This window comes from Amblyomma maculatum, chromosome 1 (assembly GCF_055883805.1).
Source record: "Amblyomma maculatum isolate TAMU_Amacu chromosome 1, ASM5588380v1, whole genome shotgun sequence".
Taxonomy (NCBI): domain Eukaryota; kingdom Metazoa; phylum Arthropoda; class Arachnida; order Ixodida; family Ixodidae; genus Amblyomma; species Amblyomma maculatum.
The window spans coordinates 409,834,695-409,859,154 of record NC_139344.1 but is presented as its reverse complement, the minus strand read 5'-3'; the positions used below and the strand labels follow the sequence as shown (position 1 = coordinate 409,859,154).

General features: G+C 46.8%; 1 protein-coding gene across 1 annotated transcript in view; it reads left to right on the top strand.

Moving 5' to 3' along the window:
• Positions 1-15,476, top strand: part of LOC146208916 (homeobox protein SAX-1-like) — a 46,784-nt gene extending 31,308 nt beyond the window's left edge. Inside the window, exon 3 of the mRNA XM_084579490.1 lies at positions 15,281-15,476. Coding sequence (XP_084435616.1) covers positions 15,281-15,473 — 193 coding nt within the window. The 3' untranslated portion in view covers positions 15,474-15,476. The remainder of the gene's footprint in view (positions 1-15,280) is intronic.
• Positions 15,477-24,460: the final 8,984 nt, after the last annotated feature.

Sequence of the window (24,460 nt, the reverse complement as noted above, 5' to 3'; positions counted from 1 at the left end):
AAAGAGTCATTGCTGATACGATATCAGATAACGCCTCAGGATCTTCGGAAGAGATATGAGAGCGAGAAACATTGTAACGAGGCATACTTTGATTTGGCCTATCAGTTGAAAGCCGCTGTAAGCGAATGGCTAGACAGTGCGGAAGTTCCGGAGCAAATCGAACTTGCACCGGAGTGTGAGAAACAGCTTGGGGAAGCGGCCGAGCAACGTGACCGCAGTAGCGAGCCGACCGAGCCTCTAACAGAAGAGCATCGTGTTACCTTGGTCGAGCCACTAGCTGAGACGGTTAGCACATGCTTAATTGGCGGGAAGTCCGAAGTGACGCCATTAAGCGAGGTGAACTGCATGCCGCCCCAAGTAGCTGTAGGAGATACAGTTCCATCACATGAGAGTAGGGAACTGGTAATAACTGAAGCGCCTCTCAATGCAGAAGCTTGTGTAGAGCGTGGCGGAGAAGGAAGCCAGCTTGGAAGTGAGAAAATTGCGGTTTCCGAAATCAGCTGTGTCGTAGAGCAGGGCACGCAGGAAAACGAAGTGCCGATCAGGGAAGCTGCGCAACCCGCGAGTTGTGATCAGCCAGGGCAGACCGACGAGGAGTGCGCGTACGCTGTAGAGAGCGAGACTTGCGAAGGCGACAGCGAGCGACCAGAGCAGAGTCGTTCGTGCTCCGATAGCACGCTGGGTTGTATTCGCGAAAGCAACCCCAGCGCGAACACGGACGTAGCACCTATGGCCCTCACGCAATCCGAAGCGCCCCAGCTGTCGAATGAGCTTGATCGTGCGCCGGTTAGCGCTGAGCGATGCGGCTCATCGGAGGACCCGTGTAACGTGAGTGGCGAGCCAGAGGAAATGCCTAGCTTGAGGGCTGGCATAAGCGGTTGTTCGGATTTGACTGAAAGTGAGTCATGCGATGCAGCCGCGGCGCCGCCAGAGGAAATGCCTAGCTTGAGGGCTGGCGTGAGCAGTTGTCGTTCGGACTTGACTGAAAGTGAGTCATGCGCTGCTGGTCGCGATGCAGACGCTGCACCGCACTTTGACCGCTTCGACGACAACCATGTCCTACTAGCTCCGGTTACCGCTAGAACGTTGACCGCTAGCTTGCCAGAGCTCGCGCCGAAAGAAAGTAGGACTAGAGTATTCAAGTCCTGCCACCGAAAAACGCGAAAGGGCAGGCGCGAGAAAGAATGCTGCCATCGTAAGGAGAGCAAACTCAAACGATTGCAGAAAGAAAGCAGAAGGCTAGTATTCCAGTGCTGCCACCGAAAAACGCGGAAAGGCAGGCGCGAGAAAGAATGCTGCTATCGTAAGGAGAGCAAACGATTGCAGAAAGAAAGCGGAAGGCTAGTATTCCTGTGCTGCCGACGAAAAACGCGAAAGGGCAGGCGCGATAAAGAATGCTGCCATTGTAAGGAGAGCGAACTCATACGGTTGCGAAAAGGAAGCAGAAGGCTAGTATTCCAGCGCTGCCGACGAAAAACGCGAAAGGGCAGGCGCGAGAAAGAATGCTGCCATCGTAAGGAGAGCAAACTCCAAAGATTGCGAAAAGAAAGCACAAAGCATGTGTTTCAGTGCTGCCGCAGAAAAAAGCGGAAAGGCAGGCGCGAGAAACAATGGAGCAAATTGAAGCTATCGCGAAAGAGAAAGCGACTATCCCAAAGTCACAAATGCTCCCGTACCGAGAAAATGCGTGACTGGTGCGCAACCCGTAAGGAGAGGGATAGGTTGTTTAGAAAGGTGAGCGACTCATGCTCATGCGCTTCTTTGCACAGAAACAGGAAGGTAAGGTTGTTCCGTGAAACGGACAGCCGATGCTTTAGTGAAAAAGGTGATCTCAACGGTAAGGCCGATGGCTTAAGTCGAAGCCCATAACATGAGAAGAAGCCTTTATTCACTAGTTGGTGTTTTTCTTCGTGACATAGGTTTTTGAACATTTGTATTGCATTATCTTTGTTTGAAGTGCTGTTTTGAAAATGCGATTTTCAAATTTGTGGACGCGTTTCAAGTGCTGCTGAGCTGCCCTTTAATGTAGATGGGGGCATAAGAGGGAAATAGTCTGGCAAAACTTAGTGAAGTTTGTGCCGTGCTTGCTGGCTGACCGGTTGAGTTTTTAGCGTGGTTGTGGTGCTGTAGGTTGTCAGCAAACTCTCCTGAAGACAAGTTGCAGAGTGCCTTGGAAACCGGACTTGCCAAGGACTTCTTCAGGCTGTTTGAGCTCAAGAGAAGCTCAGTCGGATGACCCCGGCTAGCAGCAACATCCCGATCCCTCCGGACAGCGGATGCAGTCCCCTGCCCTTCGGGATCTCCCTTCCCCGGCGGGGCAGTCTGTTACGTTTCTCCACCGAGAAGTGGGACAGCTGACGCGGCCACCGCATAGCAACAGGCAGAACCGCGAGCGGATCGGCCATTTCGACGCCGTTCATCGGCCGCGCAACGCTTCCTCCCGCCGACAAGTCTCAGCGTGTTCCTGCCACGCGCCAAATGTGTGTGCGTGCGTGTGTGTGCACAAGCTGGCCAAGCCTGGAGATCGAGAGAAAGTGCGTCGCCCTCTCCTGTCTGCAGGAGGTGGAGGAGATGAGGTCGGAACACCTGCGATTGAGTCATTCGTCGTGAACCAACATGTTTGGCTCTCCCTTTCCTGTGAGGGTTTACCCTTTCCCTGTGAACTGGAAAAACTATAAAAAGCAGCGGCCGACTCCGCTGAGATAGAGACTACTTTGACGCGCCGTTGGCACGACGCTAGACACCAGCTGTGTGAGAGTGTCTGTAATCTCTCCGGGTCAGCTTCACTGCCCGTTTCTTCCTGATGTTACAGTAAAGGTTGTTTCGTTAAAAGACGCCTCGTCTTTGCTGGCACCGTTGATGCCGTCCGCCGTCCACGGAGCCGCCAGGCCAACGCTACCGAGGGGCCGCGCGCCGCAGCGGTACGCTACCCCGGCACTCGCGATTGATGCCGTCCGCCGTCCACGGAGCCGCCAGGCCAACGCCACCGAGGGGCGCGCGAACCCCAGACGCAACAATGGTCACAGCAACACAGCAACTGGGACTGCGATTGTTTCCAAGCCCGGAGCACCAAATGGGGCAACAGCCTTTACAACAGATATTGCAAAAGCTCGCACCTTTTTGGCGAAAGTTAGGACCAAATTTGGGAAATGGCCATGGATAAATTTCGAGGTCAGCATAGTGTCGGGCACAGTCAATACTGATTTCACATAGACTTTAGTGCAAATCGACCAGGTCACGTTTTGATGGCGGCCCGGGCCAAAATTTTGGAATTAGGCATGATTAAATTTTGGAGGTCACCATCGTATCGGGCACGGTCTATTATGGTTGGACATAGATTTTAACAAACGAAATTTTGGTGGTTAGTGACCGATGTTTTGGATGGCCCAGGACAGATTTGGTGGTCGTCATCGTGTTTTCTGTAGACTAATTAGGTTGGAGATTTTTCTGGTCCATATTGGCCACGTTTTCTTTTTCTCTACAGCAGATTGCGTTTGAATTAGGCCACGTGGTTTTGACGTCATGGTACAACTTAGCCGGTCAGAAGAACGGTGCCATAAAGAGATGAATAAGGTTCCTGGTCGGTCAAAGGCAAAATACATACCCACACGGTGATCTATGACATTTATTTATATTTATTTATTATAATTCCCTCAGGGCCCGCAGGGCTTTATAGAGGGGTTAGGTGCAAAAAGAAAAAAATACATATTAAGAAGTACAGGCAAAAATCATGATGCAGACGCATGTTCGATGACATACTTGGTGATAAGTGGCTATAAAGATGACGCGTCTTCAATGCAGACGATATGGGGTGGAAGGTGGTTCCACTAAGTGCTAGTCTTCGGTGAGAAAGAACTAAAAACCACATTTGTTTTACAAGATGGGACGACAACTTTATGCGGATGATCAACACGTGATACACGTAGGATGGTACAGAAGAAAGAGTTCCCGTTTTAGCGTCTCGTTATGAAGAAAACGCCATGGAAAAGACAGAGGCGTGAAATATTTCTACGAATTGCGAGGTCAGTCAGACCAATTGTTTAGATTTCATTAAAGAAACGCTGGCCGTGCGAGAATAATTGGAAAGGATCAGGTTCTATAGCATCGATTTGCGCAGGGTCCCATATAGATGACGCGTATTCTAGCTATGGCCGTATTTGTTTGATAAAAAAGTATCTTCAAATGGGATGGAGCCCGAGAGAAGTTTCTCCTTTTGTAAGCAAGGGCCCGTTTTGCATTGCTAATAACATATTCTGTGTGCATGCGCCAGGATAAAGTATTAGCAAAGTGAACACCCTGATATTTATAACATAAAACGTTATCTAATGAAACTCCATTATTCTCGTAATCGAACGTTTTAGATGAGTAAGATTGGCATGAAGTGGACATAATCTTGCACTTTGATGGATTGTACCAGATTAAGACATTATCAAGATCTAACTGAAGCAGGGAACTGTCGTTAACGTTATGTATTGCACGAAAAAGAACACAGTCACCACTAAAAAGTTTAAGGGAAGAGTTATTGCCGAACGGAAGGCTATTAATATATTTCAAAAAAAGTAAAGGACCCAGAACAGAGCCTTGAGGGACACCAGATGTTACGGCACATGGGAATGATAGAGAGTCGTTAGCTGATATAAACTGGGTGCGGTTAGTCGAGAAGCATTCAATCCATTTAAGAAGATTAGGGTCAATATTCAGAGAACTCATTTTAAGATGGTGGAACCCCCCTCCTTCCCCAGCTACCTTCCAGTCAGCTGGCATTGCAACGTGTTCGATAGACTGAGTGAAAAGGTGCGCTAAATATATGCTGGAATAAACAGAGGTGCTTTTCAAAAAGTTCGAATTAATGTTATCGACACCGCAACTTGATAACGTGAGGCTGTGGATTAACGTCACAATTCTAGCAAAATTCATGACAATGGGGTCCATCAGAAAAAAATTGTACTTTAGCACTTCTAGAGCAACATGGAAGAAACAATCAGAAAACTATTTTGCAAAGGCGATGTTTAAGGCAGTACAACCCTCTCCACTTGTCATTGTATTCCTAGCACTATCAGAAAGTTGAATGACTGTTCGTTCTGTGTGCCTGTAATATTCCAGAGCTTAGATGGATTAGCAGAAAGGAGTGATGGCAGTGTTATTTAGGAACACGCGCTTAACTTTTTTGATAGCTAGTCGGTAAGTTCGGAGAACATGCGTATGCGGACCAACGTTTTGCAGTGTTTGCACGTTTTGCAAGGTGAAAGAAGAGCTTCTTATTCTAAAGTCATTTCATGGCAATGTTGAACCACGGGGATCGGCATTTTTTTAAACTTTGGTGCATTGGGACGTACGTAGCCTAGTGACGAAACTGTATTACTAAATAAAGCCCAATTTGGTCAACAGTTATCTCGAAGAACGTAGGCATGCAGTTATCTATGAAGAGGTCTAGTTCGCGTTTAATTGATGTATTGTCAACCCTGGAATAATGTCTGATTGTCTTAATGCTACTAGCTTTTTTAGTAGTAAGCGCCGTTATTTCTAAGTGAATAAGACAATGATAACTAAACCCGGGCATGTGGGTTACACGATGTAGAAGATCAGGAGCAGGGGTAAGAATTAAGTCTAACAGGTTAGATGTACCAGAACCAAACCTTGTAGGCTCTAAAACAAGTTGTGTACGGTAAAGTGCTTCAGTCAGTCAGTTCAGTCGTTCAGTCGTGTCCGACTCTTCGTGACCCTATGGACCATGTCACGCCACGCACGGTAAAGTGCTTACATATGTTCAAAAGGATTGGCTGATTGCGGAAATATATCTGACATATGGAAAGAGACATGGACCAAGCTATATGGAGAAAAGTAAAATGTAAGATCTATGACGCAAGGTAAACTGGATGTCGTCAAGCGAGAAATGGACAGATTGAACATTGATATCTTGGGTATCCGCAAGCTCACGTGGACCGGAATGGGAGAATTTAACTCCGGCGACCATTATGTCTTTTATTGTGGGCACGAATCCAAGAGAGGGAACCGGGTCGCTCTCATAGTAAACAGAAGAATGGGAAAAGCAGTGCTAGGGTACAACCCCAAAAACGACCGAATGATTTCACTTCGGATCCAAGGTCACCCTTTCAGCATAACAGTTATCCAAGTCTATGCACCGACCCCTACTGCTGAAGAATCTGACGTTGAGAGATTTTATGCGGACCTACAATGCCTTTTAGACCGCACCCCATCATCAGACGTCATTTTTCTCATAGGAGACGGGAATGCTAAGGTCGGGAGTAAAGAAATATCCGGAATTATAGGCAAGTTCGGTCTTGGCGAGCCAAATGAAGCTGGGCAGAGGCTAGTAGAGTTTTGTCAAGAAAACAACCTGACCATAGCGAATACTCATTTTCAACAGCACAAGAGGCGCCTGTATACATGGACTTCACCGGACGGTCTGTACAGGAATCAGATCGATTATATTCTTTGCCGGCAGAGATGAAGAAGCGCTATACAAGCAGTAAAAACAAGGCCCGGGGCCGATTGTGGCACCGATCATCAGCTTCTTGTTGCCAAAATTAAGCTTCGATTGAGGAAAACGCAGAAAACTAGAAGGCCTTTCAGGTATGATCTGGATCAAATTCCATTAGAATATGCTGTGGAAGTCAGGAATCGATTTCAAGAATCAGATCTAGAAGACAGAGAGCCCGAAGAGATGTGGACTGATGTTCGTGATGTAATACAAGAAGTTGCTACTAAGGTAGTTCCAAAGCAAAAGAAATGCAAGAAAGCAAACTGGTTATCTGAAGAGGCTTTGCAAATAGCTGAGGAAAGGAGGATGGAAAAAGTTATGGGGGAAAGAGAAAGATACAAGGTTCTCAATGCGGATTTTCAGAAAATAGCAAGGAGAGATAAGAATGTCTTACTGAACATACAGTGCCAAGCAGCTGAGGACAACAGCCAATTAAGGAACACAAGAGCTCTGTATAAGACAATCAAAGATATCAAAGGAAGCTTCTGTGCTAAGCTGGGCGTGATAAAGGACAAACGAGGCGAGGACCTCACTGAAGCGTCAGAGATAAAGAAGAGGTGGCAGGAATATACGGAAGAACTGTACAAGAAGGACCCGAATGTGCAAACTCAACATAAGACGGTTGTGATCACTGATCTCGAGCCGGGCATCCCGAAGAGTGAAGTTGAATGGGCCTTAGCCAGCCTTGCTAAGAACAAAGCTAGCGGAATTGATGGCATTCCAGCTGAGTTGCTTCAAAACCTCAACCATGACGCTGTTAACATTCTGCATACATTATGTCAGAAGATTTGGACAACCCTGCAGTGGCCACAGGATTAGAGGAGGTCAGTTTACATCCCCATTCCAAAGAAAGGCAGTGCCAAAGATTGTTCCAACTACCGCACAATCGCGCTTATTTCGCACGCTAGCAAGGTGATGTTGAAAATCCTCCAAGGTAGGCTGCAGCAGTATGTGGATCGGGAGCTTCCGGACGTGCAAGCTGGGTTTCGCAAGGGCAGAGGAACTAGAGACCAAATTGACAACCTTCGCTGGATCATGGAAAAAGCAAGAGAGTTCCAGAAACCCATCTACTTCTGCTTTATTGATTAAGCGAAAGCGTTTGACTGCGTAGATCACAGCAGATTGTGGCAAGCTCTCCAAGAGATGAGAGTTCCAATTCACCCCATCTGTCTCCTCAGGAACCTGTATGAAGGAGAAGAGGCTACAGTCAGAACTGGGCATGGTCTCACCGATTGGTTTCCGATTGAGAAAGGAGTGAGACAAGGCTGCATACTGTCGCCCTGCCTATTTAACCTATATGCAGAGTGCATCATGAGGAAGGCCGGGCTGGACGAGTCTTCAGCTGGAGTGACGATTGCTGGAAAACGTATCAACAACCTTAGATATGCGGATGATACCACTTTAATGGCAGAAAGTGAAGTGGAACTCAAGAGACTTCTGATGCGCGTACAAGAATAGAGTGAGAAGTTTAGACTTAAACTGAACATTAAAAAGACAAAGATTATGGCGTCTTGCCCTATCAAGTCCTAGAGCATCAATGGACAAGAAGTGGAAGCTGTGACAGATTTTCTCTTCTTGGGCTCCAAGATTACCTCGGAAGGAGACTGCAGCCATGAAATTAGGAGACGCCTGCTTCTGGGAAAGAGAGCAATGGTTAGCCTTGACCGCCTAGTAAAGAGCAGAGACATTAGTCTGCCAACCAAGATCCGTATAACTCGTGCTATGGTCTTTCCAGTTGTGATGTATGGATGCGAGAGTTGGACTGTGAAAAAGGCTGACCGCCGAAGAATTGACGCGTTTGAATTGTGGTGCTGGCGAAGACTCTCGAGAGTTCCTTGGACTGCCAGAAGATCAAATCAGTCGATATTGCCGACCATAAACCCTGACTGCTCATTGGAGGGTCAAATTCTAAAGTTAAAGCTCAGCTACTTTGGTCATCTGATGAGAAGAGAGACGTCGCTGGAGAAAGATTTGATGTTGGGAAAGGTTGAGGGTCGCCAGAGAAGGGTAGGCAGCGAACGCGATGGTTATATGGCATCCTCGAGGCACTGCAGATGAAGTTATGTGATGTTAGGAAGATAGTGAGAGACCGGAAAGCGTGGCGTGACATGGTCCATAGGGTCAAGAAGAGTCGGACACGACTGAACTGAACTGAACTGAAAATTACCTAACGGAAATAAAAGCAGTGCAGGGAATTGTGTTACCAAATGTTCAATGCATTGTGTAAGTCATCACAGAAAGATGGCGCCGCGTTCGGCGGCCTTAGTCCACACAGAATAATGCACTTTGGTAGCGAAGGTTTATGCGGACACAAAGTATTTCGGGGGCAGTAGGGACAATGACGAAGTCTGATGCGAGGTATAATCGGCAACATCAATCAGTACACCACCTCCGTGTTTTGCAGTCCTATCTTGGTGGTAGATGGTGCAATGCTTTTCACAGTCATGCAATTCTGCATTGCTTATAACGTTTGAAAGCCAAGTTTCCGTTAACACCACCACATCGGCCACGCATGCATCAATTATAGAAGATAAATCGTGGTGTTTGTTCACAATACTCCGGATGTTTGTGAAGAGAAACAATATATTCCGACGGACGGCGTTAGGAATAGGTTTTTGGGTAAGGATAAAGATGTATAGGCATCGGTGCGGGTATTCGCAAACGAAGACCCGGCTAGACGGCTGTCACTTAATGACCCTATTTTGCACACGCTGTCAGTGTCCTCTGAGCAAGCATAATATTTATTGCCGATATGAAGCTTGTTATACCGTACAGAACGTTGTTTGCCGGTTTGAGAACCAAAATCGAAAAGCTTTTTTTTCACATTTTTTGTCGCTTTTCAAAAAGCTTCACTCGCAGTTACCTTGGAAGCTTTTTATTCCAGTGAAATACAAACCAGCTAATCATGTACAATTCAATGCAAACCTGTCCAATCAAGTCCAATCTAATCTAGTCCAATGCAATCCTGTCCAATGCTGAGTGCACGCTCGCCCGAAATGCGCCGCTGACTAGCCTATCAGCATCACTACTATCATCCTCAGGCTAGAGAAGAAAGAAGATGCGCTACTCACCATGTCTAGCTATGTTGTTGCATTAAAGACGAGGAGACATCTTCTGGTTGCTTCTTGATTGCCAGCAGCACGGCGAGCACGCGACGTCCGCCAGCTGCGGCGGTTGCTAGGCAACGGCTCTATGCTTCCCGCCACTCGAAACTCCTCGTTCGTGGCCAATGTAGCTTTCGCTACAAAACTGACGAGCAAGATCAAGGAGCGCATCAGGAGTGTCAGCAGTAGAACCGGTTGTTTGGTCTACGAAAGCGACAACAGTCGTCTATGTGCATGCTTGCCGTTATAAGATGGGGGGAGGTTTGGCTCCGGAAAGCGCCGCACCTCAAGGTCTCACGTAACCTACTAAGATGAACTGAAAAGTTTATTTCAAATTCAAAAATTGGAGGCATGCGCGCAGCTAAGAAACACGGCAATCAAGTAAATAAAATGACATTGTTAATTTTTAAAGGTGCCTGCACCTTATGCCGCCAAACACGACGACTTTTATCGCGTAATTGAGGTTTGACATCATTCCGGCAACTAAATTTTCTTCCTAGCAAAGCCAGAATGTGAATTTTTCAAATTTGCTCTATCAGTGCACATAGCTGTTATCACAAGATACAGAACATGGCAGATTCTTATAAAGAAATTGCAATATGTTGAAGAATTGAAATGTGGATAAGTGAGAAGCACGCGTAGAGTATATTTTATTAAAAGTAATAAATGATTCACGGGAAAGAAAAAGAGCAATATCTGTCGCACGTTCTGTGGACGCCTGACCCCAACACCACCTGATTGGTTGATTTGTAGGAAGGGAAAGGCGCTGTAACTGTCTAACTTGTTTTCTGTGGACACCTCAGCCGCGCCGTAAGGGAAGGGAGGACGGTGAGAGATAAAGTGGAAAGAGAGAGAGAGAGAGAGAGAGAGAGAGGAGCCGTAGTGGAGGGCTACGGAGTAATTTTGACCACCTGGGGATCTTTAACGTGTGCTGACATCGCACAGCACACGGACGCCTCTTCGTTTCGCCTCCGTCGAAACACAGCCGCCTAGGTTGGGTTTGAACCCAGGTACTCCGGCACAGTAGTCGGTGTCTTACCACTGCACCACCCCGGCGGGGCAACACCACCTGCTGAACCGCGTCATAAGGGGAAGAAAGAACGTGAGAGTGAAAGTGGAAACAGAGAGAGAGAGAGAGAGAGAGGTAGAGAGGAGCCGTCAATTAAAGCTACGGTTAGTTTCAACAACATGCAGGTATATAACGTGCACTGATAGCGCTCAGCACACGGACGCCTCTCCGTTCTACCCCCATAGAAACGCAGCCGCCGGAGGTCGCGATCGAACCCGGGTATTTTCCCTAAGATTAAATGACACACATTTTACAATAATGGAGCGACATTTATCGGAGACAAACGGCCTAGCCTAGGAGCTCGGGATATGCGTTCGTCGCTCTCATCCAAAGCGAAATTAAAAAAAACTGATTGATTGATTGTGTTTCTTCTTCGTGTTTCTTGAAGGAATATTCCTTCAATGTTTTTAGAAGGAACATGTGTAGAAAATAAAATATTTGTCAGTAATTGTACATATCTTGCTCGAAATCATTGCCTCAATCTATTGAAAACGGAGAAACAGCTGATGAGCTGCGCTCAAATTTCAGCAGCGTTCAAACCTTGTAATTTTTTTAATTTTAATGAACCACTCAATACTCTCTCGAAAATAAATTCGAGCAGGCCTGGCATCCTGTCACGGATCCTGAAACGCTGTTCATAAATCTCCTTGTTTATCCGGGATTCCATGAGTGACAGATACTGCGTCTTCCCTTTCCTGTAAACGAATTATAGAACGGTTGTGTTGTTGTTGTTGTTGTTGTTGTTGTTGTTGTTGTTGTTGTTGTTGTTGTTGTTGTTGTTGTTGTTGTTGTTGTTGCTGTTGTTGTTGTTGTTGTGGCTGTAGGAAGAAGGAAACGAAAATGCACGGGCCTGCTACTGGCTCTGCAGCTGAGTAACCTCCGCTGCCTGATTGATTGATTGATTGATTGACTGATTGATTGATTGATTGATTGATTGATTGATTGATTGATTGATTGATTGATTGATAGGAAGGGAAAGGCGCGGTGTCACTTGTTTTCTGTGGACACCTCAACCGTGCCGTAGGGGAAGGGAGAAAGGTGGGAGTGAAAGTGGAAAGAGAGAAAGAGGAGCCGTGGTGGAGGGCTAAGGAGTAATTTCGACCACCTGGGGATCTTTAACGTGCGCTGACATCGCACAGCACACGAACGCCTCTTCGTTTCGCCTCCATCGAAGCGAATGTTCCCTCGCAGCGAAGCGGTCCGGCTTTCGATGAATCAAAAAGGTGGAGACTGTCGTACGGCGTCAGCAGCAATGAATGCAACTGCGCAGTCGTGGCGCCGAGACGATGATTCCATGGAGCAAGTTGGTTGGTTGGTTGGTTCATAGGAAGGGAAAAGCGCAGTATCTGTCACACTTGCTCTGTGGACACCTGAACCGCGCCGTAAGGGAAGGGATGAAGGTGGGAGTGAAAGTGGATAGAGAGAAAGGGGAGCCGTAGTGGAGGGCTACGGAGTAATTTCGACCACCTGGGGATCTTTAACGTGCGTTGACATCGCACAGCACACGGACGCCACTTCGTTTCGCCTCCATCGAAACGCAGCCGCCGAGGCCGGGATTCGATCCCGGGAACTCCGGCACAGTAGTCGGGCGTCTTACCACTGCACCACCCCGGCGGGGCAAGTAGAATCAAAATTTGCACCAGGAAACCAAATGGCTTTTGGCGCATGTTCGCTGTTGCCGTACTTCAATGCCCCCTCATATATCTATAAGATATGCCTCGAAGGTGTTAATAATTCGTAAAGCATTATTGCAGAATGATAAATAAACGAACTACTAGTGTTGATGCCTCTACAGCCTCTTCTTCTAAAATGCTCAATTAGACAAATAACTTGAATTGTTGAACGCAAACGTGATTCAGCAGCCCATTTTGTGTAAGCCTCAGCCAACGTCAAAGTGAGCGTGAATTGAAATGGGCGAATAAATCCGAATGAGAAGTAGAGTTGTGCACGTGCCGAAATTTTGAGCCGGAGCCTGGCCTGGACTCGTTGCTTCGGCTTAAGGCCCAGGCCCCGCAGGACCCACCTGCTAAATTGCAGTTGAAGCAACGATACAGAAAGAAATAATTTTAGGATGACGAGTTTAAAACCTTGAAATGCTGAGTCTTCGTGTTTAATATGACAAATTTGTAGAATGTATAAAGGCACAGCACCTGGATAGCACTGTCCTCCTAAGCTGTTATGCTAAAACAACAACTAAGTTATGCTTTGATGCAGGCTTGTGGCATTTGCGGCGATCGAATAATGAATTTGGCAACGATGAAGCAATTCTTTCGCTGCTATAACTTGTGGCTGGAAGGACTAATGGGTTCTTATACCCATGTCACACGAACACTTTCGATCCTCGCTGAACTTTATCTGCATTCAACTCAATGTAGATCGAGGTTGTCGCACGGCAAATTTCATGTGCAATCGATCTGGTGCCTTCTTGACTCGAAGCTGCTTTCTTAATCGCTCTTGAGATTTCAAGCACATTCGAAAGCGGTCATCGACACCCTCGTCATCAGCGAGCGCTAAAATTTGAAAACAAATGAATTCAATAGAACCGCAAATAATAACACATACATATATTAAAATGCATGATAGAACATTTTTAGAACATTGTTAGAACATTCGTAGAACAGCTGGTTTTATAATCTTGACACCACAGTCCACTGCCAGTGCAAGCAAAGATGGAGTTCCCTTCGACAGCATCGGCGCGGAAACTGTCGAGAGAAAGAGAAACTGCAGCCCCCATCGACTGCTGGGAAGAGAGGTTAGTTGACCTGAGGCGCCAAAAGCGAAATGCTGCTGTGCACACTGAATTCGCGCAATCATAACCCCAATCTCGCGTTTCTTTTTGCGACTCATTGAGACTGCTCACTGAAAACGCCCGTGTAGCACAGGATGCTTCAATCCTTCTTGAAAGCCTCAATGCAAATCGAGTTCAATGAGGATCGGAAGTGTTCGTGTGACAGAGGTATTAGCAAGAAGAGCAATTTTTATGTTGACGACCTCCTTGCTTCTCCAACAGCGCGCTAGCTCAAACTCTGAGCAAAGGATTGATTTTGTGGCCGAATACTTGGTGAGCTCATCTCACTTGCCGTACTTCTTCTGCGGCGTCGACAAAACGCTGCCGCTGAATTGCCAGCGCCGAGAAACCAATCGAGGTCAGAAGCAAGCCACAACAGCGGCGCGCGTTAGAGGCGACAGAATATGACGCGAATCCCGAAAGGAACGCCTAAACATTTGCACCGGTGTGAGCGAAGTGGCAGCACCGAAAGTCGAAACTTAATAGCACATAAACGGATCTCCTGCTCGGTCGCTGACGGATGTCAAATATCCCTTCATGGCGAGGGAGCGTGGTGGAAAGGCGAATCGACGTCGGGAAAGAACTCGGAGGCTCTCGTATGGGGAGGACGCAAGAAAAAACATTTCTGCATTCGAGACGCCTAACGAACCGTTGGCAGGCCGGACCGGATACTACGCGACCGGGCACAGGCTTTTGGGCCGGCCCGAGCCCGTGCAGACCTCTAAGGAGAAGAGATGAGTGATTAAACGAAGGCGAATCTAAATGAGAACTCGCCTGAGCTGGGATATGAAATGGTTGAGTCGAGATGCGCGACGAATCGAAATGAGTGAGCTCAGATTAGTCGTGAGTTGTAATGACTCCAGATGAGTCTAAATGAGTGAGTTCAAATAGGTCATGAGTTCAGGTAGGTCGTAAGTCGCAATGAGTGAGCCGAGATGATTCGTACGTTTGTATGAGTGAATTGACATGAGTCGTGAGTCAAGTTGAGTCCTTCAGATTAGTTGTGGGTCGAAAGGAGTGAGCCCAAATGAGCGTAAAGTTCAAATGAGTGAGCCCGTGTGGGTTCCTCAAACTCAGATGAGTCGTGAGTTGAAATGATTGAGTGAGCCCAGATGAGTTATTAGTATGAGTGAGCCCTAGTGAGCCGCCAGCCTGAGTGAGTTTGAGTTCATGAGTGTAAGCCCGGATCATGCGAGTCTGAGTGAGAGTGAGCCCGTTGTTTGAATACATGTTTATGAGGGAGCCTGAGTGAGCACTCGCGATTCTGCCGACCTATGGTCACACCTAGGCAAACACTCTGTCATGTTGGCAGGGCAGACGACACGGCCGAGCACCCATTTGTCGATGGAATGTGTGATGCAACGATAGCACATGCTGCCACACAGTTGAGAGGAGCTACCAAATCGGGTTGCGCATCTGAGATGAAGATGGAATTGAAATTAAGCTTCCAAGGCTCTTGGGGCTCTATATCGATTTGGGTGGCTGCCTACGTTCGGTAGTTGCATAACGTGGTAGCTTATTAGGACTATATCCTAATAAAAATATGTAAGATATTAGAGAGAGAAATTAAGGCATTGGTAATTAAGCGAACAGAAAATATATGTGCGCGCAAGTGGAACTACAAGGTTGCCGCAGATAGTAGCCATTGAAGCTTTTCCGCCATACTCTTAAGGCGGAGCTTTTCGCCAATGCTGATGCATTCTAATGTAAGCCACTGATCATAGAACGTCGACTATAGTCCGCCAAGTATCAGCGCTTCTGAACTTCATATATCCGACTCACTCGAGTACTGTGTCCATGTTTTGGCCATTGTCCAGGACGAAGTGGAAGCGGCAGAGCCAGCTGAAAGCCGAGCAACTTCGACGGCCAGACCCCGACGGCCACCTACGGAGCACGTCGGCACCAGGCGTGTATCTTGACCTGTTAGCCGCCACCGCGCCGGCGGCCGCCGGTGAACACTGCCTCTCCAAGCGAGGATACCTGGGGGGCGTCTTCGTGACAGGCTTTTGAGAACGTCAGCAGGCACGCTCCCTATACCATGGGAGCAGTGGTGCCTATACAGTGCAATCGTTGGCAAGCACCGCTCGCAAAAGAGTGCCAGAACTGGAATCGACTGAACTCGTTTCTGCGTGTGATCGTGTCGACGTTTGTCCGTTAATGAAAGCACCTAATATCTTTCGCTCTTGGCAAGTAACGCACACCCATTTAATTAGTTAATCTCATCAATAATAAATTGTTTAGCCCTGCTGAAGTTTATCGCGTACAAAACTCGTGTCAATTCCTTCCATTACAACGCGTTTCGCAATTATACGCATGCCGTAGAATGTTTTTCCCGCAGGTAAACTGTTGAATTGTTATAGCTTAAATTTTGTACAGAGTTGGAATTTGGTCGACAAGATATTGTTATACTAAGTTGTACTTGCCTGATTTTATCAGAACACAGACGTTCTCTTCGTCTGCGGCCACGGACTGGGAGGCGACCCTACTCGCCTGCTCCGACCTGAAAGCCCAAAAGGCGTTGTTCAAACGAGCAATGTCGGCAGCGGAAGCCACTGAGGTCCCATACTTGAGGCTCTGCCTAGTTTTTGTGAGCGGAAGGGTCCTACGCCTGACACCAGAGCAACCTCCATGCAACTCTCTCTTCTTAGATGCAATAAATGTTTTTATCACCCCAAGGCGAAGCTAGACAAGCCGCTGTCCCAGCGTAAAGCCCCTAGCAACAATTCCAACAGATCAAGCGGAGGATGTCGCATGCAAAGCTCTTCAATACTACATATATAGTTGCGAAACTTCCCAATGGGCCCATAGATCAAAAAACGACAGTGTTTAATGGCGAAAACTGTGTGTACAAATAGTGCCGGTGTCAGCGGCCAGTAAATAAAACTGTCTAAATTGCAAATTTTCAGATTGTTCATAAACACACAGCCACCATGAAAACTGAAATGAATTGAAGATTTGCAGTAGTAAAATTATTAAAGGGGCACTAAAGAGAAAAAGGAAGTGAGCTTGGATCGATAGAATACCAGTTCCTATTATAAGGTAGTACAGAGGAAGAAGAGGAATACAGGTATCGCCGCCACAGCCGAAACGGCCGAGGCTCGCAACTACAAATCACGTGACGCGCAAGGGATCCCGGAGGCTGATAAACGCGAATTACGTTGACCGTTTGAATGTGGTAGTCAGTTTTGTCTCGAATATGAGATAACATGTTTTTGTCACACGTAAACGACGGCGAAAAGACGAAAATACAACGTAAATGTTCAAACGAATTCATTCATTCATTCATTCATTCATTCATTCATTCATTCATTCATTCATTCATTCATTCATAAACCTTTATTCATGAGGATGACCGACGAAAATAAAAATATACCCATTTTGTCTGCTTGTCGGTAGATGCCGCTAGTCGCTCAGCTAACACGGCGCTACAGGCGTTCACTTCAGTTTCGGTTATGTTCCGACATAGGCACTTCGTGCGTGTTCGGATAGTTTGGTTTGGGCCTGCGGCGCCTGAAATATGAGCTCGGAGCAGCATATGCGCCTACCCTAAGTGCGTATCGAATGAAGATCATGACTCGGCACGCACGTGCGAAGTATTTTCCGCCCCCGTGCGCCAGAAATCACGGAATCTCCTATTTCATCATAGTGTGCGTCATACTACCCTACTACGTAGTAGGAGAAAACAGTTTGAATTCAACCGGCGGGAACAAAAAAAAAAAAAAAAAAAAAAAAAACCTCAACTTCTTATCGCAATATCTCAGCTGTAATTCGATTTCTGGCTATAGACTATAGACGATGAGTTTCTTTATGCTTCAGACATACTAATGAAGATAGCAAGCTGTTTACATCTCTGTGAAATGTATACACCAGGGCGACCTGAATCAATCCCGGCGCGATAACTGAGTCCATGTTATCACCCATTCTTACACAGTGACGCAGTGGTCGATGGCCTCGCAAGAACACGATCATGAAGCGTACGTACGCCATTCTGACTGGTCCAGGCAGCTCCTCTTTCATAATGCTGCAAACAGCTTATGATGGCAAGGGTAGTAATTCAAGTGAATTTTTGCTATAACCAAGGAGCTTGTGAAACAGAGTTGTGAAACATAACGTTCACATCTTTCTGGGCACACTTTAGCATGGAAGATTACTTTTTTCTGAGCTCCAATTCGTGCCCGGTGGGCAGCCGTGCTTGCATGTTCGTGGTATTTTCTAGTGCTCTTCGGAATGCTCCAGGGGTTCAACCGAGATAAGCAATAAACTTCGCCCACTAATTCAAATTTAGTTTTCATTCTAAACGAACAGACGGAGCATATACCAAAGGCCGATTCTCTTGAAGAAGTCCCAGAACATATATCAGGGCCTGTGGTACAACACATTAAAAATAAAATCAAGTACAGAGTACACAAAATAAAATAAACAATATTGAAAGGGAAAGACGGAATTTTAGCCAGGTTTAACTCTGCTGCACCTAAAGGTACGATTGAAAGTTTAGCATGGATACACTTTGTTAGACGTGAATTCGCAGCACTCACCCTAGCACCGTGTTCTTTATGATACTTTAGTTGTTTGGGCGAGCAGACTTTCTTCAGAAGTTCCGCGTGGCGAGCAATGTCCACCGAGAAGTCAGATGCAGCCTGGCGAATATTGCACGTTCGTATATTGTTAAAGCAGGGTTTTATACCTGTCTTAGGTCGTCTTTATTATAATATGGTTATATAGAAGCGCATAATTGGACGTCGTCCGCTACGTAACAGAAAGGCTGCACTGCGTTTCAAGAACGTTTGAGGTTAGCCAGGTCGGTTAGAACTGGCACCCATTCAGGTTTCTCACTTTGTACACCTTGATTTGAGGTAAGTAACACTTTCAATGAAATACTCCCTCGCTGAACAGTTGTTCACGTCCGCGTGTCTCACAGCCATTTCGTTTTTCATGCACTGTGGAGGCAAAACAACATGATTAGTCGAACGGCACATCCCCTTAATTATGGACAGGCAAGAACCACGTATACCATACGGCATGATTGTTACGTCCATTCTTAAAGTCCTCTGCAAGATGTCCCAGAGAAACACTTCACCCCAGCAGTATGTAAAATATGGTCGGCGGTTTCCGTTTTATGGCAAATCAAGCAGCCCGCCGTGCATGGAAGAAGGAAGCCTTTTTCGTACTGAGAGACAACGCAACAAAGCCGGGACAAGGACGAAACAAGCGCTGACTAACAAATGGTTTTATTGAAGGACGGCAAAGTAAATATACACAAACAAATTAAATAATCAAAAATGTCAGGAAAAAGAGGGGATAGCATTACAATGCAAGTCTTCAGGTTACGCGTAAATGGTTCTCCAGCTGAAAGGGTTTCAAGGGATTCGGAAAAGCGAATCAAATTTGCGAAGGATGGCCAACCCAATGAGGGCAATAGGATAATGAGACCTACTGTGGTTCCTTATGCACATGGTATGTCGTACGCACTCAAGAAAGTTGCTGGCAGGTATGACGTCGACGTTGCGTTTTTGCTCCCAACAAACTGAGCTTCATGTGCAAACAGGTTACGAAGCACAGGGAACAAAGCAGAATGTTTGCCAGATACGTCATGTGTCCCCCTTCATACCATGCATGTGCAGAAATCATGTTGCATCTAATTCCCTTCACGTGTGGTGCCGTTTACATTGGATAGACCGGCAGATGCTGAACAAGAGTAATGGAGCATGAAAATGCAACAAAAAGTGATCATCTTTGCCACGTTGCTGCTCATTGTACCAAGTGCAAATGTAAACATGAAAGAAAATTATAAATAGTTGATTGGCTTCCGCGCGCAATGTTCCGCCTTTGTTGTGCTTTTCCCAGTATGAATGCATACCATCTCGCCTAGATCTCGGCTTTGCTCAAAGGAAGTCTCTTTCCACTACGCCGCCTCTCATAGCCTGGGTGGCTTTGGGACGTTTAACCCCATAAACTAAACTATCATTTATTCAATGATTGCTTTCCGTGAAACAAGAAAACTATACTAGCTGTGCCGAAGCAAAACGTGCTTCAGTATTCAGACGCGTAACCGTAACGCACATCTGTCAGTCTCCGAGATTTTGTAGTTGATTTCATTTCCCTTTCAGGGCGGCAACGTATGACGAACCAAGAAATATACAAGTACCCACATAAGCCTAAAAACGACATATAAATTTTGTTCTTGAACGTAAGCAATAAATGTCCGCAAAATATCAACAAAAAAATTTTATTTCATGACCAGACAACGCCATGGTGCACTGGCAGGGGAGCGACGTCAAGCTCTGGCATAACAGCGAAGCGGGGCCGTGTCAACTCGCGGTTATTCTTTTGATCGGTGCCGCCTGAACTAGATGAGGAAGAGGCAAATTCACCATCCTCGCCGCCGATGCCACACCAGCCGTTCTGCCATAACGGAAAGCGTCGCTGTAATTGACCTCTCGTGAGGGAAGCTTACCGTCAGCGCCGGCGGAAAACGGCAGGGTGTGCGGGCCGCTAACGAGACACACTCCACCGCGAGCGGACCCCGCAATGGCCGCTTGGCGCGTGGCCCTGAGGGCGCGAACGTGCTCAGGAGCAGAGGTGGGCATTTGACCTCAAAAACCTCGACCTCACCTCAAACTCAAAAAATATTTGGCGACCTCACTCAACCTCAACCTCATCAATTGAGGTTGAGGTCCCCCAGGCGACCTCACCTCACTTTTCAGGTGACCATTGGCGACCTCACTCAACCTCACCTCAAACTCAAAATGTGAGGTTGAGGTCGGGCGCTCGACCTCAAAAAAAAAAAGAATAATTAAATTAAACCGTAACTTAAAGCAAATATACATTTCTCTGTAATCCTGGGGTATATATAGGCTAGCCAGAATTTTGTCGTATGAAGGCTGTATTTTACTCCTAATTTTATACTACAATTAATATCCTGGATAAAAGCAGAGAAACTCTGGACACTACATGTCCAACTCTGCACTAAAGTGGCAATCCTCTCCCCCTCCTCGCCTACCCTTTTGTGGTCGGTTTCAGTCTCAGGCCTACATGGGTACCACGTTACAACGCATAGGCCCATAATGCAATACAAAGAGTTTATCCCATCTGACCCACGTGAATAAGATTCGTATTAGAAATAAAACAAGCCAGTTATTACTATACACTGAAAAGACAAATGCTGTTGACCCTAGTGACGACGACAACAATGACGATATGCTCTTTTTCTTTTCTTGCCACATAGCGCTAAACAGACAGGGACACAACGAGACACACGGGACGGGCACTTTTGTTATCGCCCATCCCGTATGTCTGGCTGTGTCCCTGTCTGTTTAGCGCTATGAGGCAAGAAAACCGACACCAACGCGCCCAAGCTTTCATCCTTGCTGTTTTCTCAATCCGAAAAAAAAATTGATAATTGCCGAGCTTTTTTTTTAATACACTGTACATTGTTTTGCGACAGAATACATTAAATTAAGAAAAAATAGGAATATAGTCGTGCCTCGTTAGTATGAACGCTTTGGTTTCCGACCAAAACTGTCCATAAAGCGAGTCATCCATAATAACGAGTCATGAATAAAAACGAAAAGTATATAATTGAGAAAAAAAATTTATAATTAATGGCTGCTGTTTTAATTAATTTGGGTATATAAACACCGCCGAGATGTCGATGCTACCTTCTTCTCTAAAAATCCGTGGACGCGAAATGTCATGTCTGTTCTTAAACCTTGTCAGCCATCCTCTTGAGTAGTTGAAGTCAGTAACGCCTATGACAGAGCGTAGAATAATATTTCTCAGTAAGCATCTCCCTGTTTTACTGAACAAAAATTCCGTAAGTCATCACAGGTAAAACCTATCAAGACGGAGAAGAAGCACCCATAATGTTGCCGAGGCAGCGAGCCTTCTTTTGAAGCATTTCGTCGCTCACGACAGCACCATTCGCGAGCACATTCCCGAACCGCATTAACAAGGCTGACTCCATTTTTTCGAACTGTGCTGGGCGCTGTCGGACTGTGGCTTACGCTGTGATGCCGACGTTGAGCCATTTATCGGAGTCCGGTAGTATATATAGATGGTATATCGTCGACCTGACGAGGCTGAGGCCTAGTTGAACTTGGGTCCAGTCTTTCACGGCTTGGATTGACTGAGATTGCTTTTGCCGCTTGTATTCACAGATTTCCCGCTTCGCGCCTAAGTTCAGCTCCATTCTTTTGCGTTTAACTCCCACCATGCCAAAAGTCAGACTAAAGTTGACAGTTACAGGCTCCTGCTTCTTTGCACTCTTTTTCCCTAGTTAACCTCCCTGACTTTCCGTTCTTCTGATTCTCTTTCTTGCCTTGTACTGTTTTTGTAAGGAAGCGAGGGAGTCAAGTTGGCAGGCTACTATACAGAGGGCTATCAAACAGCCCTTTCCTGTGCCGTTTGTATGTGTTCCTATGAAACAAACACTGCAAGCTGAAGTACAGTTTAGAACGACGACTAGCCGACTACGAAGAGCTCAGACCTTGTCAAGGCCGCATCGTTGACTCAAGGCGAAGCCGACATGCGGATCGCTGTGGTGCAAAATGTGGCAGTTCGGCAGCGCAACAGTGACGAAAACCAGAAGCATGAGAAGGAAGGGCGTCCAGGACGGGACGCCCGGTCCTGGTTGCGTGGTCGTCGCGTTTCTTTTGTCGCTCTACTTCGTGAGTGTGTCTTAACCCTGACCGAAAAGCGTTAACGGCTTCATGGAACACACTTTGTGTTCTGGGATAGAAAAACTTCAGTCCCCACCCCCAATTTTGGCGCTTGTATTTCTTCTTATTGTTTCTCTCTTACACTTTTACCGGCCTCTCTTCTGCTCTGCGACCACATGTTGCTGTTTTCCCGACTGCGGCCTCTAGTTGCGGCGCTGCCGCTGCACCCAGAAATCTCCCGGTCCCCTCCTTTTGGGGTCTTTCTTAGTTAGCTGACCCTCGGTTTGCTGTGTACGATCCCTGTCATCCACCCTCCTTTTCTCCTCCTCCTCCTCCCTTCCTTCCCGCTCTTGCGCCCTCCCCCCCCCCCCCCCCCCCCTTCCCTCCTAAAACAACGACACGCCCGCTTTGGTTCTTTCCAACTCCACAGGACTCGTTCAGGCATCCGACCGTATCGGCTGTCGCATAGGTTCCCGGCTTGCGCACCCTTCTTTAACTTGCGTTCGGACTCTTCTGCTTTTTTCAAACGATGTCCATATTAACGAGACACAAATACATGGGCCGAATAGGCTGTGTGCACTCATCCCATCTCAATAGTTCAGAGAGCGAGTTTCTATATTAACGAGACATAAATACATTGAAAAATCTTCGCCCCTAGAAAAACTGTCCATAATTCGGGTCCTCCATATTAACGGATGTCATATTAACGGGGCACAAATTTTCCGTAAAAGCCACTCATGAAACGACTTGTGAAGACTAAATCCCCAACAAAACAAACAAAAGAGGAAAAGACAGCAAAAAAAAAAAAAACAATTAATCATAAAACTCGGCCAACGCCGCATAAACCTTCAGAAAATTTCGAAGAGGAATGCTGTTCATCTTATGAGGTCCCAACCGGCCAATTCTGGATCCCGTGGCGTATTGCAAGAATTGGCGAAATTGCTTCTTCGAACACCACGCTTACATTAAAAAATTACAAGGGTCGGAACTGCTAGGAAAAAGCGTAAACGGTAACCACTTTGCTGTCGCGAACATCGGCTCGCCCGTCAAATTTCGCTTGAGCAAAATGTCCTACTCCCACCCGCCTAAAAAACACACACACACACACACACACACACACACACACACACACACACACACACACACACACACACACACACACACACACACACACACACACACACACACACACACACACACACACACACACACACACACACACACACACACACACACACACACACACACACACACACACACACACACACACACACACACACACACACACACACACACACACACACACACACACACACACACGCGATATAAATACTTGTACGTCCGAACCGAATACTGGATGCCATTTCGCCAACAATTCTGAGACGAGCTTCTTTGTGGTATTCACTTGTTTTCCTTTGAAGAATGAACTAATAAATTGCACGGTGGTGTCTCCGAAGCTGCTTCGCCGCATGCACCGTAGGTGAATCTAGAGAAACCGTTTCCCCGTTACTGTCGTATAGTTACAGCACATAAACGTAAAATAAAAGCAAGAACAACAGAAAGGAGGCGAGCAAGCAGCCCGGAGGGACCGCGCCCCCCGCTATGCACGCGCTCCTCCCTTCGCCGTCCGTCTGTAGCAGACATGGCAATAATTGAATTACAGTAATGAAATTGAATTACTTTTCTCGGTAATTTGTAATGTAATGAATTCCTTTCTCGGGTTGGTAATTTAGTAATGTAATGAATTACTTTTTGGCAGTAATTTCGCAGCAAAAGTAATTAATTCCTTTCGAAATTACTTTGGCTATAGGGCGCCACTACTCCTTCAATAGTCAACAAAGTAGAGTGCCGCGAAAGCAAGAACGACGTGCGGCAAGCGAAGCCAGCGTAACGGATCGGCAAAGGGGGACAGAGTTGTGCAGAACAGTGCGTCTGAGACCTCGTGTGTAGCAGGGGCAACCATTCTCCAAGTAGCAGGATACAAGGCGTCATGGGAATCCGGAAGGGAGAAATGGTGCAAAAAGGCTGGAGCTGAAAACTAGTTGCGAGCGCGGCGCAGCGGCACTCCCTGCTGCGTCGGCTAGTGCACAGTGGTGCCTGGTTACACTCAACACCACGGTGCGAGGGAGGATTGGGGCTGAGGGAGATAGGCGGAAGGGTCCATGACGTGAGGCACCGTGGCTTGAGCATTACTGAGCAGTGAGCACAAATGTGCCGACGTCGATTCTTGGGACTGCGGAAGCAATAAATAACCTAGCTTCTTCGGGCCCTTCAAATGGCGGAGACAGCTCCGTGCCAGCAAGACGCTGGGTTCGCCGGTCATTTCACGACTGTTCGACC